Genomic DNA, 20,779 nt, shown 5'->3' with positions numbered 1-20,779 from the left:
AAAACCTGCCTCAGCAAAACTCACTTCCCTTTTGTGGAAACTGAGAAAAACAGAACTCTCAAGCACAGAAAAGAAAAACATCTGACGTGATTGTGAAAAAGACAACCAAAAAGTGTGCACTTTAGCATGGGAGGAGCATCACAACTGTGAATTCAGAAATAAGACTTCCATAAAAAGTGGATGCAATTACAGTTTGTGTTTACACTCATGAATTTCTGACAATTTGGGCGAGACAGTTTACCTCACTGTGGAGTTTTAACTAGGCCTATTTTAACAGCACAGGACAAATATATATATATATATATATATAATGTTTTAAAGGCCCTTCAGATATACAGTACTGGGGCAGAGAATTTTTTTTAAAGCCTTACACATGCTCAAGCAGGATATATTAGGTTTTTATTTATTTATTTATTTTTTTAAATTTCACCTCTGTATTAAGTGTTATGACATTTAAGCAACTTTAATAATTCCAAAAAATCAATTATTATGGCATTTAAAGAACTTTTACAAAAAAAAAAAGTTAAAATGTAATGGCATTTAAACAACTTTGATCACAAATGTTTGAGATATTATGGCATTGAAACAAGCATCATCGATAAAAAAATCTAAATGTTATGTCATTTCAATTTTTGACTACAAAAGTTTGATATTTCAACGATTTTGATTAAAAAAAATGAATATTGTGGCATTTAAACAATTTTGACTATTAACAAACATAAATATTATGGCATTTAAACAAGTTAAAAACAACAAGAAGAATAAATATTATGCCATTCAAATAAAGTTGACCATTAAGAAAATACCAAAATTTCTAATAAGTCTAACAGTTACTCAGGGATCTGTGAGATCCCACGCGTTCACCACCATTAGGATCTTCAAGGATCTTTCCATCCTGCTGTCCAGAATCCTGTGAGAAGCCTTCCTGTGTTTGTGTTAAGTCCTGAAACAGCTTCACTATCCCAGACTTCTTCAGACTTCCATGAAAGTTTTTAGAAGCAAATGCATACAGCACAGGGTTTACTGAGTTACTGATAAATGCCAGAGCTCCAGAAATGAAGACAGCACTATTTGGGATATGAGACCATTCATCTGATTGTCCTACTAGTAAATGCACCATCCCTACGACATTGAGGATGTGGTGAGGTAACCAACACAAAATGAAGGCCATGACCACTCCACAAATGAGCAAGGCCGTTTTCTTGGTCCTAAAGCGGACCTTTCGGAGCTGTATGGCAGCCTGACAGTAGCAGATCGCAAGTGTGAGAAATGGAATAACGAAGCCAAGCAGAGTCTCCAAACACATACAAAAGACTTCAAAGGACATAGAGTTGTACTTCCGGTAGAAGCAATGTTTCTCTCCATAGTCGTCCTCATCGATATACTGTGTTAGGATGACTGGAATCCCCAAAATGAATGACAGGATCCAGGTCACTGCCAGTATTCTGGACATAGGCATCCTATTTTGCCAAGACAGCATTTCTAAGGGGTATCTGATAGCTAGGAAGCGCTCCACGCTCATGATGGTGATGATGAAGACGCTGCTGTACATGCAGGCATTGATAATGTACACCATGACTTTGCAGGCAGCCTCTCCAAATACCCAGGAATGGGCCAGCGAGTAGATCCACAGCGGCAGTGTGATCAGCACCAGAAGATCTGCGGCTGCCAGGTGGAGGATGAGAAGCAACGTATGTGAACACTGTTTCACATGCTTCAAGATGGTCCACACCACCAACAGGTTCCCAGGTGTGCCCACCAGGAAACACACCCCCAGGATCACACAGGCTGCGATGTTCCCTGCAGATGACCAGCTGTCCGGTACCGTATCATTGTCAGTATAGAGAAAGGAGATGTTCATTTTTGTCTCTATTTTTACTGAGTCTGAGATCTGACTGAAACTGCTTTTCAGTTCCTTATGCTTATAGCTTACAAAGCAACACTTCCACTTTGTGTTATTCATGTGACAGAAAAAGGTGGAGACAAATCATATGCCTACATAATTAATTGTTTCATTATTGTGCTGTACTTTTGGTTTTCTGAAACTGAAATTGAATGAAACAGTAAACAGTATATAGCAGTGGTCGGCAACAAGCGGCCCACGGGCCAAAACTGGCCCGCCAGCAATAATATCTGGCCCACACCCGCAGCCAGATTATTTTGATAGCGGCTGGTTCTGAAATAGATCAGTCATGACAGCAACAGTTTTTCACAATCAGAGTACGTGAATGGAGCAGAGCGTGGAGTGGAGCGGTGTGATTTTTAATGGAGGGAGGAGCGGGTTTTTTAAAAGCGTTGTGGTTTTCACTCGCTCCAAGAGCGCTCCATCACGAGTACAATTCATGCCAACGGCCTGTAATGTAACTGCATATTCAGAAAGAATTCACGTTAAACATATTTATCTAGCTTGATAGAGAAGGATCACTCAAATTAGAAAGAATGTGAAGGCTGATAGTTCTCAAGGAATTTGTTTGTTCCTTTTAGATACTGAATATTTTCAGTTGAAAGCATGATTTAAACAAGTAGCTACTACAACACTTATTCACACGCAATCGCTCTCTCAATACAATTATAGTCTTTCAGTGCTACTTCATTTGTATCTGATTTCGAATGAGCAGAAATCTGTAAGAAACGCATCGATCCATAGGTAAAATAACTGACAAAAACTTACTATTTTCATCACAAACTAAATTTGCACTGCAAAAAGCAGCAAATATACCTTTTAAAGCTGACAACCATGTTATTAGCTTGTCATGTGGTAGGAAAAAAAGTTTGCACACTAGTGTTTCAATAAGCCACTTTGAAACTCTCCTGTTATTTTATTTATTTTATTTTTTAATATGCGTTATGAACAGAACTGTGATATTTCAAACATACTGAAATACTTTAGAGGAGGTGTTTCCGGTATCAGTGAGCGAGGAGTGGAGCCTGAGCGGGAAATGGTGAACCCAGAGCGGAGCGATTATTACATGCTTGGAGCGCGGAGGGGAAATTGTTGCAGCTCCACTCTGTTCACATACTCTGCCGGACACCGCCACAAATGTGGCTTTTTGATAATGACTGTCCTACTACAGCGGCGCCCGGGGAGCAGTATGTCGTGTTGTGCAGTATATAGAGACGGCGGCGCCAGAACTGTAATTGATAGAATATTTTCTGTAGCACGATACTATGATATTACTTCAAAAGCAGATCGTGGAGAGATTTTTATCGTCGACGATCAAAAATCGTCATATTGCACACCCCTAATTCATTCATATTTTAATTCATATAATTTCCCTCTGTAAAACCTTTCACTGCTTTCCGCCATATTTTCAAACAAAACGAAACCTACGCTGCATGCTGCGACTGTGTGAGATTGTTACTACCTTTGCTTAATGTTGGACAGTATTTAGGTTTTTATAGTTTTTATAATCCTGGTAAACAAATGGTTTTAATGATAATACAGAATATAACAGTAGCACTAACTGTCGGGAATTTCATCTTGTGGTCAAACTAGAGTGAGCCTGTAAATCTTTAGCGACCCCTAGTGGGGGTCGCAACCCCCAGGCTGGGAGCCACTGTCTTACAGGACCCAGCAACGCCAAGGCTGGATCTGCCTCCTCCGGGGGCAACGCTTGCAAGTTCACCACCTGGTCTCGGAAGGGAGTGGTGGGAACCTTGGGCATGTATCTAGGCCAGGCTCTCAGGACAACTTGAGCGTAGGCTGGCCCGAACACAAGGCACTCTTCGCTCACAGAAAATGCTTGGCGGTCCCGACCCTCTTGATGGAGGTGGGCACGATCAGGAGCGCTGTCTTAATAGACAAATATTTAAGCTCAACCTATTCCAGCAGCTCAAAGAGATCCCTTTGAAGTCAAGCCAGGACGACAGAGAGATCCCAGGAGGGCACAATGGGTGACCTAGGAGGATTTAATCTTCTGGCACCCCTCAGGATCCTAACGATCAGGTCATGCTTCCCCAGGGACCAGCCGTCCACTGCATCATGTATCAATTTCAAGGCGGAGGGTGACAGCCTACGCCCTCCACCTTTCTTGCAGAAAATAAAGCATGACTCTAATCAGGCATCTTTGGGTGTCTTAGGGAGAAGAACACCAGTTCCTGACCAGACTCCACTTAAAGGCATAAGCTCACCTGGAAGAGGGAGCACGAGCCTGAGTGATAGTGTCTACCACCGCCGGTGGCAGATCACTTAGGTCTGCTGCATCCCGTCCAGGAGTCACACATGGAGTTTCCAAAGATCAGGACGCGGGTACCTGGGTCAGGGAATAGTACAACTGCCAGTGGGAGGACTCGTGGGAGGCACACAGGTCTACCTGAGCTTCCCTGAATCGAGTCCAGATCAGCTGGACCACCTGGGGATGGAGTCGCCATTCTCGGGGGAATAGAGCTGTCATGAGAACGCGCGGCTACACGATTGAGCTCCCCCAGAATGTGTACGGCACGCAGCAACTTGAGCCGCGTCTGACTCCAGAGGAGGAGATGACGGTGAGTTGTGAACCTGTCGGTTAATGTACAAAACAGCCACAATGTTGTCCGTGCAAATCAACACATGCTTGTCCTGCAGCAGCAGCCGGTACTGCTGCAAGGCTAGAAGCACTGCCAGAAACTCATGGCAGTTGATGTGCCAAAGCAGTCGAGTCCCTGTACAGGACCCCAAGGCTCCCAGTCCATTGCACGTAACACCCTAGCCCATACTGAAGGCATCCGTCGTGACAACAATATGCCGGGACACTTGTTCTAAGGGCACCCAGGCCCATAGAAAGGAAAAGTCTGACCAGTGCTGGAGTGGTATCATATGAATCAATCCAAGCAGTGTGACTGCGGCTGCGGATGCAATATGCCCAAGGAGTCTCTGAAAGTGTTTCAGTGATATCACCGTCTTGCCTCTGAAGGAACTCAGGCAGTTTAGCACTGACTGAGCACGCTCATTGGTGAGACATGCCGTCAAACTCCCCGAGTCTAACTCCATACCGAGGAAAGAGATTCTCTGCACAGGTGAGAGCTTGCTCTTTTCCCAGTTGACTCGAAGCCCCAACTGGCTGAGGTGCCGGAGCACCAGGTCCCTGTAGTCACTCAACTGATCTCGCAACTGGGCCATGGTGAGTCAGTTATCGCGATAGTTGAGGATCCTGATGCCCACTTCCCAAAACGGGGCAAGGGCACCCTCCACGACCTTCGTAAAGACACAGGGGAAGAGGGACAGCCCGAAGGGGAGGACCTTGCACTGCCATGCCCGACCCTCAAACGCAGACCATACAAACGGCCTGTGTCGAGAAAGAATCGAGACATGAAACTACGCGTCTTTCAGGTCAACCACTGCAAACCAATCCTGGGATTGGATGCAACTGAGGATGCGCTTCTGCATCAACATCCTGAACGGAAGCTTGTGAAGGGCCCGATTCAAGACGCGCAGATCCAAGATTGTTCAAAGGCCACCACTTTTCTTGGGCACAATGAGGTAAGGGATGTAAAACCCCTGCTTCATCTCAGCTGGAGGGACAGGCGTGATTGCATCCTTCTCCGACTGGACAGCAATCTCCACGCACTGGACAGGGGCGTCTCGGACTGTTACCGAAGTCTCGAGGACGCCGCTGAATCTGGGGGGTTGCCTGGCGAACTGAATCATGTAGCCGAGTCGAACAGTCCGAATGAGCCAGCGGGACAGGTTGGGTAGCGCAAGCCACTTCCCCAAACTCTGTGCGAGTGGCACCAAAGGGATCGACATACAGCATAACCGCGGTGGTGCAGCGGTGGGGAGTCGTGCTGGATGGCCCAGAAGGGAGCGCGTTCTGGAGCAGCTTCCCACCCCACCCCACCCCATGTGATTCGCAGATTAATTTGCCAATTTACACGTTCAAGCTATTTAAAACCACAAGAAGAAGAAACGAAACAGAACTCAATTCGTTACTTGTTGTTCTCACACACACCCGATGCGCGCACAAGCATATAGACGTGTTTCATACAGCGCTGCATTCCGATTTGATTCCTCTTTCATGTATACCTGCATTTAAGATACATATACATGGGGGGTTGCGGTTACATGGCAATACTTTAAATATTTCTGTTTTAAACCATGAAGGAGAGCCAATGGATATCACAAAAGCAACTTGCAAACTTTTCTCAATAGTTATGCCAGTGAACGTCTTAACTTCAGTCATACAGAAAGTAAAAGTAAAAAAAACTTTTCTAACGCTGCATTAACAGTGCATATTCTCTCAGAGACAAGAGACGAATCTACTTCAACATGTGCTGATAACAGTATAAATGAATTGACCTGTTTTAAAGATCCCATCCACAACCCCCCACCCAGTCCGCAAGATTTTTTTCAAACCGTAACTGGTCCACGGTGTAAAAAAGGTTGGAGACCCCTGGGTTACATTATACAGGATTTCTAGGAGACGTGTGTGTCACGTTGTTTGATGTTCTGCCTGGAAACAAAGATGCAGTGACGCCAAACCGGCAAAAGCCTCTATTTTTCAATGGTAGATTTAAGGATCTTTATTGCAGCAATACAATTAAGTTTAAATATATATTTTGGATCTAAGGGAATAATCAATCTTAAGTATGTGAAATGATCACAAACAATTTTAAAAGGGAGGGACTCTAAACGATTTGTTGAAAGATTATTGCCAAGGGAACAAATATACTTTTATTCCAGTTAATTGAATACCCAGAAAAAGAACCAAATTGTTTTATCAAATCCATTAAAGAAGATCTTTTAAGAATATAAGCAAATCATATAGAGAGAGCCTATTCTCTACCGACCCAATTGTAATGCCACTAACAGAAGAATGTTTTATTTTAGATTTATTTGTTTTTGGCATTTTGCCTTTATTTAGACAGAACAGTGTAATGACAGGAAGCGAAGTGGGAGAGACAGAGAGGGGGCGGATCGGTAAAGGTTCAAGAGTGAGGATTCGAACTCGGGACGCCTGTAGAGCAACGGTGCTGCATGATAGCGCGCTGCTCACAAGGCCATCGGCACCGATGAAGGGACAAATCTTTTTGAGAAAACAGCCTTTGAAGATACACATTGTAATTGAAATCTGCAGACGGCAAACAGATAAATTGTAATAAAAATAAACATTTAACTATGTATTTTGGATGTTTTATTTCCACTAGTCTGAAAGAAGCTAAATTTACTCAAAATGTACCAGTGGTTTTGCCTGTAGTGTGTCTTCCCATATTATACAAAGTCCCATAATATTACAAATACTAATATTAATTATTTGATTCATGTACTCAATTTAAAGTTCTATTAATGTTGCAATAATATCCTTTGTAGGCTATTTGACTATAATTTACACAGTTTAGGGATAAATGATAAATGATTTCTAAACAACCTTCTAAACAAGCTGTATACAATATGGAATAAAATATTAAATATTTAATCAGTGTTTATTCACTATATGTTCATTGTGAAGTCTACTTAATTACACTCATTATTAATATTTTCATGGGATGTATGAGATGTTTAAGGAGTGAGTATCTGATTATCAAATACCCCAAGTTTTTTTTTTTTTTTTATTAAAATCTGAAGTCAGACAAACATTTCTTACGTGCATGTCAAGCAGATCTCCATGTAAAAGAGGAGATATCTCAACAACTGGAGTCCTCGCATCTTCAGACACATGAAGTGAATTCTATGCCCAGGTGAATGTCACAGTAGCGCCATCTGCTGGTCATACGTCATACATACCGTAACAGCCCAAACTTTCACGCATTTCTGTCTTCTATGGAAAAGTTGCTTATCCAAAACTTACATTTCCCCTAATATAGGCATATCTTAAGTTGATGCATTTGACTGATGGGCTTTTAGACATTCATGAAAGCACGTATACATTCCATGCAGATTTTAATGCTGACTGGGAGTTTAAACCGACAGAGTGAGTTATGTCAGCTGTATGAGGCTAGTGCAGACATTATAGTTTGTTTTTGTTCATTACAGCTCATTGTCTTCAGATGAGGAAGGTCTCTCTGATCCAGTATTTCACTGTCTAGAGCACAGCTGGTTTGATCCGCTTATAGACACTGCAGGTTTATACAAATTATGGATCATTCATTATTAGTATTTTTTCTTATATTTTGTGTAATGAATATGTGATTTCACCAAGTTACAAATACATTTTTTTTTATATATATATTAAAGCAGTGCATAAGACCTCTGGGACCTGGTACAGCATTCAACACTCCAGTACTTCACCCAGTCTAACCCAAGTACAGAAACACAAATGCAAATACAGATGGATACACCTGTGCAGCCTTTGTATGTTATGTGTGTCATGAGCCAACATCATCAGTATACGTAATACTACTGGTAAAAAAAGGGATATTCCAGCATGTAAAGTACAACCCGAATTCTGGAAATGTTGGGACGTTTTTTAAGTTTGAATAAAATGAAAACTATAAGAATTTCAAATCACATGAGCCAATATTTTATTTACAATAGATCATAGATAACATAACAAATGTTTAAATTGAGAAATTTCTTTCTCAAATTTGAAGACGTCTGGGCATTGAGGTTATGAGTTTCTGGTGTTTTGGTGTTGGAATTTGGTCCCATTCTTGCCTTATATAGGTTTCCAGCTGCTGAAGAGTTCATGGTCGTCTTTGACGTATTTTTCATTTAATGATGCATAAAATGTTGTCTACAGGTGAAAGATTTGGACTGCAGGCAGGCCAATTCAGCACCCGGACTCTTCTACTACGAAGCCATGCTGTTGTAATAGCTGCAGAATGTGGTTTTGCATTGTCCTGCTGAAATAAACAAGGCCTTCCCTGAAACAGACCTCGTCTGGAGGGGAGCATATGTTGCTCTAAAACCTTTAAATACCTTTCAACGTTCATAGTGCCACTTATGCACACCCATACCATCAGAGATGCTGTCTTTTGAACTGAACGCTGATAACACGCTGGAAAGTCTCCCTCCTCTTTAGCCCGGAGGACACGGCATCCGTGATTTCTGACAAGAATGCCAAATTTGGACTCGTCTGACCATAGGACACTTTTCCACTTTGAAACAGTCCATTTTAAATGAGCCTTGGCCTACAGGACACGACGGCGCTTCTGGACGTATGTTCACATATGGCTTCTTTTTTGCATGATAGAGCTTTAGTTGGCATCTGCAGATGGCACGGCAGATTGTGTTTACCGACAGTGGTTTCTGAAAGTATTCCTGGGCCCATTTAGTAATGTCAATGACAGAATCATGCCGATGAGTGATGCAGTGTCATCTGAGGGCCTGAAGACCACGGGCATCCATCAAAGGTCTTCGGCCTTATCTCTTACGCACAGAGATTTCTCCAGTTTCTCGGAATCGTTTGATGATGTTAAGCACTGTAGATTATGAGAATTGTCCTTGAGGAACGTTGTTTTTAAAGTATTCCACAATCTTTTTACGCACTCTCTCACAGATTGGAGAGCCTCTGCCCATCTTTACTTCTGAGAGACTCTGCCTCTCTAAGACATCCCTTTTATAGCTAATCATGTTACAGACCTGATGTCAATTAACTTAATTAGTTGCTAGATGTTCTCCCAGCTGAATGTTTAAAAAATGCCTTGCTTTTTCAGCCCTTTGTTGCCCCCGTGCCAACTTTTTTGAGACCTGTAGCAGGCATCAAATTTGAAATGAGCTCATTTAGTGGATAAAAGTGTAAAATTTCCCCTGTTTAAGCATTTGTTATATTCTATTGTGAATAAAATATTGGCTCATGTGATTTGAAATTCTTTTAGTTTTCATTTTATTCAAATTTAAAAGACGTCCCAACATTTTTGGAATTCGGGTTGAATGTTTAGTGGACATAAGGCTATCTGATCTATAACAGAATTCTGCGGGAGTTTTTTTTCCAGCAGAGGACAAAACAATGAAAAAGCATGTAAGATACTTCTTATAAACTTCTCTCTCTCTCTCGTTCGTTCTTTATTTCTTCAGTAAGGGTAATGACAGTTTGATAGTTAAGGGTGATGGACAAAGGTTTAGATATTGTGTATTGTTTGTTGCTGGCTGCTTGATTTGGTTTGCTTACCATGGTTAAGTTAAACATCAAGGATTTAAATGAATATGTAAATAAAGCAGAGTCACTCCAAACAAATGTTTCAGAATACTCCATGAATAATAAACATAGGTGCAAAACGAAAAAATTTAGATAAAGCCACATGTAATTTATATCTCCTCTCCTCTCTACTGAGACCTCCAGCACACACTCAGAGCAGCATATGTTGATTTTCCACCTATTGACCCAGGCTATAAGTGTGAAAAGATGCTGGCACCTAAAAGAGATTGAACAGATGTGTCGTCCCAAGCATCACCTGGAAACCATTTTCAGATCTAACAGGCAACAGCCAATAACTTGTTTCTCTACCATCACACACTTGGCCCAGCGCAGCCTCTCAGCCACCTGCACCAGATTTCATGGAGTGCCTGAGATGCAACAGTAGTCTGTCGCCTCAGATACATTAGAGGAATGGCCCCTGTGATGAATATACTGTGGGAGATTAGCAGACATGTGGGTCTCTCCGAGATGAGTCTGTTGGCTGTAGTGCTGATGAATGTCATCTCCATCAACAGACAGATGATGAGTGGACACCAGCAGAACCCGGATACAGGCAGAACTAACAGAGCACAACGACACACACCATTTACAATGCAAAGAGACAAACTATGACACCAGTGTGAGAAAGCAAAGGGAACTAATGCAGAAGCCCAGAAGGCCCGGGACAATCACTCAGCACAGCGTCAGCATAACAGTAGCACTCACATTCCAGCAGCACAGACCAGCAGGGGCTTGGTTGAAATTTAGACAAATAGAACAGGGACAAGCTTTGGGGTGACACAATGGTATAGTAATGGTATCAAATGATAAGACTATGGTATTTGGTTTTCTGTACTTATCGTGATACTCCTATTGCTAGCTACTCATATACCATGGTAATTTTAAGGAAGAAACTGAATTCTTTTTTTTTTTACTTTTATTTATTTAAAAAAAATGACCCTCTAATACTAGTGTTATCTATGGGTTTTCAATTCTATCTACATGATTTCGTTTTAATTATTATATAAAAAACCTGTTCTACGTGTACTGCGTTGGGCTAACCCAGACTTATCATCGCACTTACATATTATTGCTCTTTTGTTGGTTTTGATTGCTTCGATTGTCCTCATTTGTTAGTCTCTTTGGAAGAAATCTGTTAAATGACTAAATGCAATGTAAATGTAATTAATATGAAAACAATGATGTGACCATCCAGTTTAGGATAGGTGGCAGTTTTATGATTTAAGATGTTCCCAATGTATCATAAATTTATAAAAACAAAACAGATGAGGCAGAGAGCTGCGGTATTCATGGCTGGGCGCCCCCTGCTGGGTGATTTGTGGTACAGATCGATCACCCTCCAGTGCTAAGAAGAGGAGACCTAGGTTGTTTTTTTTCTCTACCCGCTAGGAAAAAGATAAGCAGATAAATATCACACAGCATTCATAGCTGGCACATCATCAAAAGAAAAAAAAGTGCATCAGAAAACTAACAATAGAAATAAAATGCATCAGAGATAAACTGATTTTACCACACCATAGTAACCTTATTTGTGGTTTGGGGAAGATTAGAATTTGAGTTGGGCCTAATGGTTAGAATTCGGCTATGTGTAAAGTTAGAGTTAAGAATAAGATTCTGTTTTGTGAATATCTGTGTGTGCTGGATGGACATTCATTCATTTCATGACTGTCTGGAGATCCTAGAGATGCGTTTTAGATTTGACATGAATCGGTATGTTTCCATTGCTCATATTCAGCTTTTCCCACTTCCTGAAGTTCAGATTTGGCTGTAATATTATTGAAGACTGATGGTGCAAAACATTCTTGGTAAAACAGATAAATAAACCAGATTAGTACTGCAGAAGCCCATGCAGCCTCACTGGAAGCACTCAAAGCTCATCATATTCACTCACGCTGTGAATGATTCAGCCAATTATGCCTCATTGAGTTCCGTTCCACTCTCAGGTTTGTGGTTTCCATCCATGTGTGGACAAAACAAAGAACGCTGGAAAATTCTGTGGCATTTCCTACATGCTAAACAACTTAACTTCATATCTCCCTGTCCAGATGTGGCCTTTGCATATTTCAGTCATTCGTACAAGTAGATGATGTTGGCCCATGAATGCCATGCTTTCCTGATGGGGATACTTGACTCCACCAAAATGGACTCTGTAGGGATTATAGCAAATCTAGTCTATTTCCTCCAGGCGAGGCTTTAAAAGAACAAAGATCTATTCAATGGACTCCACCCAAATCTGTTTTTAGATTAAGATTAAACTGATTAATGGGCGATCATCAAGTATTTTCACCTTCTTTCCCGTTACACACAAACCATGCTACTGTGAATCAATTTATGTAGAGAAATAAAGAAGCAAAAAGAAAATGTGGTTAAAGGTAACTATTGTTTCAGAGGCAAGGGCACACCATTTCCTGACACGCTAGTCTGTTTAAACTTATTACTGTTGCGTATCGTATATATGTAATTATAAAAAGCATGGCCAACAACGAACAGTTGCTTTCCACAAGCCATTCACAAATAGTGTTAATAAGCTATTGATGACAATGGTCCTCAGGCTAAAACGGTACAGTAAACTGAACCAAGCATCATTTCTCACACGCTTGTTTACATGTATTTGAATGTGCATTTAAACTACATACTGCTTATGCCCCAAGGCACAATAACATCATTAGTAACAATGAATCTGTTTCTTAGCTCAGTCAATGTGCAGAAACTGAATACCAGCCTGCAGAGTTCGTGGGATATGTGTTTCTACTTTATGCCAATCTAAATGATTAAAGACAATAAATAAAACACACTTCCTTTATCGGTACAAAGCAATCCGGTCTTTATTACTTCTGTATGAACTTGTTAAGCTGGAAAAATAAAACACTTGAGTACATACTCACGCTTTTTTATTATTATCTTGTTTGTACACTTCCAATTCAAGTTGGCAACAAAGAATGGCACTTGAGTGATTCTCATGTTGACTGGTTAATACATGTATAAACATTACCTAAACGCTATGTCCTCAAAGCACCACTGGTGCAACTATTTACAATTTACATGTTGTATTTTGTCATACTTAATAATGTAAATAAGAGAACTGAAATAAACTCTCACCATCTCCAAACAGGCAGCAGTGCTGGGCAGAGCTGACCTGAGGTCAGTCGTATGATTTAAATTAATGCTCTCTGATTCTGGATCAGGCCAGCTATCATACAGCATATTGACTGACTACAGGTCCACAAACTATGGAAACACTAGAAAGAACAGAAACTCTACAACAAATGCTTTAAACATTGCTTAACACCTTTAGTGTGCTGATCCTTAAAAATCTAACCATGCCTTTTAACATTAAGGCATTTTTTTCTAAATTAAACCACCTGAAGTCTGCAGCAAAATGGGCAACAACAACAACAAGACTGGGAACTGAATAACCACAACAGTTCAGAAGTGTACTGTACACTACTACAGTATTTACAGTTAATAATACAGCAGAGAACATGACTGTAACAACATTTGAAAAAAGATAAATACAAGAATATTTATTCAGTTTTATAGATCATTTTTAAAATTATATAAAAGCTATTGAAGCTAAAAGTGGTTTAAAAAAGAAAAAGAGAAACTGTTATTTTGAGCACTTTTTAAACTCTGCATGAGATTTGCTGGCACTCAATGGGAACAATAAATACTAGCTCTGTACTCCTCTTCAGTGTGGCAACGTTGCCTTCGCAATCTGAAGCAGACAGGTCTTAAACCTAAGGGATGAAGGAGGACAAAATAGCATGCATTACATAAAAGCACCAGTTTAAGCATGAATAATATCTGAGCTGAGATGAGTTTTAATGCACATAGCTATGGAAGTGCGCTGTCATGGAGCGAAAGCCAGACTTACTGCAGCAGTGGTTACTGAGCTCACACAATAGTGGAGGGACCAATCACCTGAGCTTCCCCCTGTGACGAGAAGGAGATGGGCGCATGTGTTATCACAGGTTAAAGGGGTGACTGATTTAATCATCAGGTGATCAGTGAATGTGTTTATTAGTGCTGGCATAAGCATGGGTATTATGACATGTTTCTGCATCAGGCTATGTCCACATTTATCCGGATATATTTGAAAATGGTGTTTCTGATTTAAAACATTCTCTGATGGTACATAGAGACAAACATAATAAAGTTCTCACACCATTCTTCTGGCACTATCATTTTATTAGCTCACTGGCGCGTCCAGGTTACACCAGTATTGGTTATTGTTTTCTTGACAGTCGATGCCGATATCTTAGAGAGCAGGGTGATAAAATCATACATACAGTCATGGACAAAAATATCGGCACCCTTGGTAAATATGATCAAAGAGGGCTGTGAAAATTAATATGCATTGTTAATCCTTTTGATCTTTTATAAAAAAATTAAAATCACAAAAATCTAACCTTTCATTGGATAATAAGAATTTAAAATGGGGCCAAATATCATTACGAAATAAATGTTTTTCTCTAATACACGTTGGACACATTTATTGGCACCCCTAGAAATTCTTATGAGTAAAATATCTCTGAAGTATATTCCCATTCATATTCACAATTTTGAGCACTCCAGGGTGATTATGAACATGAAATTAGCCAGCCATGGCTTCCTGTTTCACAGAAATATAAATAGGAGGGAAAACAAAGCCCAAATTCCCCTAATCATCCATCACAATGAGAAAAACCAAAGAATATATTTCTGATGTGCAGCAAAAGATAATTGAGCTTCATAAATTAGTGAAGTGGCTTTAAGAAAAGAGCTAGAGCAGTGAAAATTCCCATTTCCACCATCAGGGCAATAATAAAAAAAATTACAAATCAACAGAAAATGTTACGAAACTGCTTGGAAGAGGACGTGTGTCTATATCGTCCTAATGCATGGTGAGGAGGAGAGTTTGAGTGGCTAAAGACTCTCCAAGGACCACAGCTGGAGAATTGCAGAAAATAGTTGAGTCTCGGGGTTAGAAAACCTTAAAAAAAATTGTCAAACAGCACCTACATCACCACATGTTGTTTGGGAGGGTTTCAAGAAAAATTCTCCTAGCTCATCCAAAAACAATATCCAGCATATTCAGTTGTCAGAGACGACTGGAACTTCAAATGGGACTGGCTTCTATGGTCAGATGAAACTAAAAAATGAGCTTTTTAGCAGCAAACACTCAAGATGGGTTTGGTGAACACAGGGATAAAAAGTACCCCATGTGTACAATGAAATATAATGCTGTATTTTTGATGTTGTGGGCCTATATTTCTGCTGGCGGTCCTGGACATCTTGTTTAGACACGTGGCATCATGGATTCTATCAAATACCAACAGATAAAAAAAATCAACAAATGACTGACTCTGTTAGAAATCTTATAATGGGCCATGTTTGGATCTTCCAACCGTACAATAATCAAAAACAACACAAAAATTGGTCACTGAGCACAAAACCAAGCTTCTGCTATGGCCATTCCAGTCCTCTGACCTGTAGAAAATGAGTGAGGTGAACTGAAGAGAAGAAGCACCAACATGGAGCTGTGAATCTGAAGGATCTGGAGTGATTGAATGAAGGAATGGTCTCTGATCTCTGGTCAGGTGTTCTCTAACCTCATCAGGCCTGTTAAACTGGCAAATGGAGGGTTCAAAAAGTATTGAATAAAAGGGTGCCATTATTTGTGGCCAATGTGTATTAGAGAAAAACATTTATTTCATAATAACATTTCCCCCCATTTTAAATTCTTATCATCAAATGAAAGGTTAGATTTTTGTGAATTTTTTAAATAAAAGATCGAAAGGATTAACAATGCAGATTAATTTTCACAGCCGCCTTTGATCATATTTACCAAGGATGCCAATATTTTTGTCCATGACTGTTTATAGTCTGGCGCGCCGTCAAAATAAATGTCTTGAATAGATCAGCCAAACAGAAATATGTATCGCCCAATGCCGATTTATCGGTCGACCACTACTTTAAATTACCAGTAAATCAATAGACCAAACATGCAACATCGCTTTCAAATACTGTCGTTTTCACAGCCTGCAACAGCAAAACTGTGTTTTCATATGTATCCACTTGTAAGCGCATCTTCAGAAATCTCAGTTATTGCTGGATCTCAGAGTGGATAAAAGGCCAAAACGTAGAGGAAAAAGTGAAATTAAATGTGTGAAATGTGTTTTCAAATTCATACGGATTAATGTGGATGTAGCCTCAGTGACACTGATTGGTCATTTTATGTTGGCAGAAGCCTGATGCTGATGTACAATCAAAATACTAGCCATCTGAGACGGACATAAGCTATACTAACCGCTGAGATGTACTGGCTGTTAAAGCAGGGTTTCTCCTGGGTGGGAGAGGTGATGGAGGAGTAACAGGAGGAGTCACATGGTGAGCTGGGCTCCTCGGAAAAAGCCTCGGGAAGGTGACTGGACACACATCCACTGTCTGACCCGCTCGAGCCACTACCTGACAGACAGTGAGACGACGAACCCGAACTCTCTGTAGCTGAAGATCAACATCCTGTTATACATATATGTGGTTTCTGAGAAAATGTTTTACACTTTCAGACGTGTTATGATACATACTCATAGATGGCTGACTGCTGGTCTCGTGCTCCAGCTCGTCTTCCTCGATGCAGAGGCTGATGAGAGGTCTCTCCCCTTCTAACAGGGTTTGGCTGCTGTACATATGCAGATTCAAGGGCCCCAGCAGTGTGGACGAGGAGGGGCCACCGGACACTGGGGGGCCACTAACGGGAGTGTTTACTGCAGCTCGTTTGAATGGGTTTGAGTGGTCAAAAAATGAGACAGCAATGGAGGCTCTCGTCCTGGCCCCTGTAACAGAAGAAAGAATAAAATCAACCCATAGAATCATTTGCTGCAAAATTTTATTAGAGTTAAAAATAATAATAATAATAACAATCATGGAAGTTATTCTGTTTGTCATGTTAAACAGGCTCACCTCTGCCTTTCATAATGTAGTCAATGGCTCTGTCATTGATAGCAGCATCACTGGGTTTAATGTCCAGGAAGGGTTTATTGCCCACCCCCATAGAGACCATCTCCTGCATTCGAATTTCTGCATACGCACAGAGAAACATGTTTAAAAATGCTGCCATATATCAGAAGTTATCAATGATAACTGTGACCAATGTTCCCTCTAAGCTGCGCACGGCCGTGCACTTCTTCCACCGCAGCCGCGCAGAGAAATAATGTGCCGCGCACACGCAAAAATGAGTTGGGAAAGCCATTTGATTGTATTCTAGTTAAAACGAAAGAATTGCAATGCTCGGGTAACCCGCTATAGAGCTGGTGCCGCTATAGAGTCGGAACCGGTGAATGCAGGTTTCATAGAAAGAGAATGATGTGCGCCCAATGAGTCGCTGTAGAAACTGAATACTTCAATGGTTGCGTCGAAACAGCTCAAATCGAGAGCCAACGCAATGACATGTGAAATAATATGTCCTCATGTATTAAAGAAGAGTGGCTTGATTAAGTGCTGGAAAACACGGTTGATGGGCACAGAAAGGTAACAAAACTCTGAGACATTTACAGTCACAGGTGTATTGTGCAAACTGTACTTTAGGGATGTTTAGATATAAGAATATAAGAATTCACTTTTAATATATTTAACTTACAGATCTCAGTTTGAATGCTACAGTTTGTTTTCTATTCTCTTCTATCAGTTTAAATGCTTAAGTTGTTTTGATATTATTATGTTTGGCCTATATTATAAACCTAATAAACAGTTGACCTTGTTTTTTTTTAATAGTCACTTATGCTTATCAAGGCAGTATTTATTTGATCAAAATACAGAAAAAAGGTAATATTGTGAACTCTCAGGCTATTGCAATTTCTAATATTGGTTTTCTATTTTAATATATTTTAAAATATACTGTATTCCTGTGATGCAAAGCTGAATTTTCCTCATCATTACTCCAGTCTTCAGTGTCACACTATAATATGCTTATGCTGATTTATTATCAGTGTTGAAACTGTTGTGCAGCTTATTTTTTGGAACCTTTTTTCTTTGATTCTTTGATTAGTCTAATAAAAAGTTAAAAAGAACAGCATTAATTAAAAATATAAATATATAACTATATAAGTCTTTACTATCACTTTTTTCCATTTAACACATCCTCGCTGAATAAAAGTATTAATTTAACAAAAAAAAATAAAATTAAGAAAACATTTACTGACCCCAAAATTTTGAATAGTAGTGTATATTGTAACACAAAATTTCTATTTTGAATAAAACACTGTTCTTTTTAACTTTTTATTTCTCAAAGAATCCTGAAAAATATCACAGGTCCCAAAAAATATTAAGCAGCACAACTTTTTCCAACATTGATTATAAATTAGAATATTAGAATGATTTCTGAAGGATCATGTGACACTGAAAATTCAGCTTTGCTTCACAGGAATAAATAATATTTTGAAGTATATATAAAATAGAAAACTGTTATTTCAAATTGCAATAATATTTCACAATATTATTTTTTTTAAAAAGAACATTGACTGTGACATTTAAAAAAAAAAAATACTGATATTGTGTTAATACTACACAAATGATAATATAAATAACCTGGTGTCAGTAACTATATAGTTGACACTCCAATGACTGTTGATTAAGTTTAATGATGAATTTAATTAATTTGCATAAAGCACTTGTAAAGTGTAAAAAGTATTTTCTTAGGGATTGAGTAAATATATGCAATTACAGGTTGAACAGCATTGGATTTGCATCATTTTCTCACACTCATATCAAACTGTAGAAATACAATACTGGTGTAACTTAAAAGCGTTTTAAATAGCTTCCTATCTGCCTGAGGCATATACAGGTGAAGTGTTAAAAGATGGTATGTGATAGGAAACTTATTAAAGCTTATCCGCTTCAGTGTTTCTTTCCCACCTTTATTCCTCGTGGCCTGCTGCCATAGTATCCGTGCAATGTCGCAGGTCCAGGCATGTTTGATCTCGGCAGTGCTGGCTTGGAGAATGTAGGTCTGATTCTTTGAAGTTCTCCTCCTGAACCAGACCTCAAACCTCAGAGCATTCTCACCCGACGTCTCTGTCATACCCACATCAGCCGTCTACAAAGACAATGACAGAGTAAAAAGGATATTCACATATCATCTCAATCGATATCGAGGGCTCATGGCATCTTGTTGTTATTCCGGCTTACAGGAGACCAAACTGATGCTCAGATCTTAAAACTAAAACCTTCTCTGAACATATTTCCTGTCCCTCTAAACTTCAGATGTGCTTTAGGTGCTTACCTTAAAAGAGTGCTTGTATATGTAAACATCTAGGCCACCCTCAATGCGTTTGGGTTTGCTGAACAGCACTAGATCCTCAAACAGGAACACGTGTCTTTGGCACTTCTTCCTCCCATACCAAATTGTGAACTCATCTTGCCGAACCAACTGCCCCTGCTCTTTCAAATTCACCTGGAAAAGTGCAAAATAAATATGAAATGGCAAATGTAGAAGATCATTTGCTCTCCTATGTCTCGAATGTGAAGTGACGTGTGTATCCGCTTACATCACAATCTCTGATAGCGTCCATAGCAAGCAGATCATTGCCGTGGCGAAGCTGGAATTTGACCATCTCTGCGGCGGCACGTAGGTACATTAGCTCCTGCTCCTGGACTTCAATCACCTCTTTGATCAGGTCTTTCAGGAGCAGGGCGTACTTACTCATGCGCTGGATGGGCTTCAGCAGGTACGACGCCAGGTCCATCTTATCCTCCAACTCCAGCTGCTTATGCTGAAACGGGAGAGATTTTTACAGTTTCAGCCCATGAGGTGTGATGAATGTGCTTTGAGCAGTTCAACATAAGTGGAATAAACTCCACACCCAGATAAAAAGTCCTGTAAGATTTTATTGAAAAACCCTAACTAAAAGCTTATGATAAGTGGTTTTTAGTGTAGCATTGATAGAGTTACTCACCCTGAAGAAGCTGTTTCCATGGCTAGCCAGAAGTGTGTCTGACTTTGGCTTGTTCTTGCTGTATAAAGCATACAGGCTGAACTGGTCTTGCTATGTTAATATGGAAAAAAAACAAGAGAGAAATATTTTAAGTGTTATCATCCACATTTCCGTACTCGTGTTCTGAAGAATAATTCTCTAGTATTTTCCCAAATAATTTCCAGTTTGAGTTTTGCTTGGAAAGATTTTTTTTGTTTTTGAATAAATTGTTTTATAATGACTTTTCAGGTTCATATGGAGTGTGCAATAATTTCAGAGCAGGTTTTGCTGCTCCAGAAACATGTCATAAGTGATTTGGCATAGTTCATACGTTGCTATAGACCAAATAGCCTTTTTCTCTTTTCTCTGTGAAGCCTTAATAAATTAGAGCTCTTTAGGTGTGCCAGCACTATGATAGACCACAACTACAGAGAAAATAAATGAGATATAGGCTGGTGGTCTTGGACTCATTTAAAGACCTCAGAATCACTTCTTGTGGCTCGGTTTGATTTCCATATTCATAGAGGGTGAAAGGAAAAGAGCAAGTAAACACAGAAAAAGTGCTTTTCTGGATGGTTTTAGACTTGTGCTGGGTCAGTCATGGACTGGGAACAGACGAGCACTGACAAATTAAGCCCCTTTGTTTCATCTCCAATGAAAATATGATTCAATTTGGGACATTTAATTGTGATCTCTATTAGAACTGAAAATATTAGAAGGGTCCAGAAAATACAAGAACAGTTAAAATTAATAGACTGTTGAATTTGACTAAAAAAA

General features: G+C 39.8%; 2 protein-coding genes across 2 annotated transcripts in view; both read right to left on the bottom strand.

The window, feature by feature from the left end:
* Positions 1 to 823: 823 nt before the first annotated feature.
* LOC306870068 (leukotriene B4 receptor 1-like) lies at positions 824 to 1,861 on the bottom strand (the record flags this gene model as incomplete). Its single annotated transcript, XM_079417111.1, has 1 exon — positions 824 to 1,861. The coding sequence occupies one exon, from the start codon at positions 1,859 to 1,861 to the stop codon at positions 824 to 826; it is 1,038 nt and encodes a 345-aa protein (XP_079273237.1).
* Positions 1,862 to 12,854: 10,993 nt separating this feature from the next.
* LOC306865242 (uncharacterized protein) overlaps positions 12,855 to 20,779 on the bottom strand; it is a 67,812-nt gene continuing 59,887 nt past the window's right edge. Inside the window, exons 16-24 of the mRNA XM_079409736.1 lie at positions 19,985 to 20,074; positions 19,577 to 19,801; positions 19,312 to 19,482; positions 18,945 to 19,125; positions 16,995 to 17,111; positions 16,619 to 16,867; positions 16,342 to 16,538; positions 13,927 to 13,985; positions 12,855 to 13,789 (exon numbers count right to left, since the gene is read on the bottom strand). Of these exons, the coding sequence (XP_079265862.1) occupies positions 13,947 to 13,985; positions 16,342 to 16,538; positions 16,619 to 16,867; positions 16,995 to 17,111; positions 18,945 to 19,125; positions 19,312 to 19,482; positions 19,577 to 19,801; positions 19,985 to 20,074 (1,269 nt within the window). The 3' untranslated portion in view covers positions 12,855 to 13,789; positions 13,927 to 13,946. The remainder of the gene's footprint in view (positions 13,790 to 13,926; positions 13,986 to 16,341; positions 16,539 to 16,618; positions 16,868 to 16,994; positions 17,112 to 18,944; positions 19,126 to 19,311; positions 19,483 to 19,576; positions 19,802 to 19,984; positions 20,075 to 20,779) is intronic.

This window comes from Barbus barbus (genome assembly GCF_936440315.1).
Source record: "Barbus barbus genome assembly, chromosome: 1".
In the NCBI taxonomy this organism is placed as follows: domain Eukaryota; kingdom Metazoa; phylum Chordata; class Actinopteri; order Cypriniformes; family Cyprinidae; genus Barbus; species Barbus barbus.
This window is presented reverse-complemented; position numbering and strand designations above follow the sequence as displayed.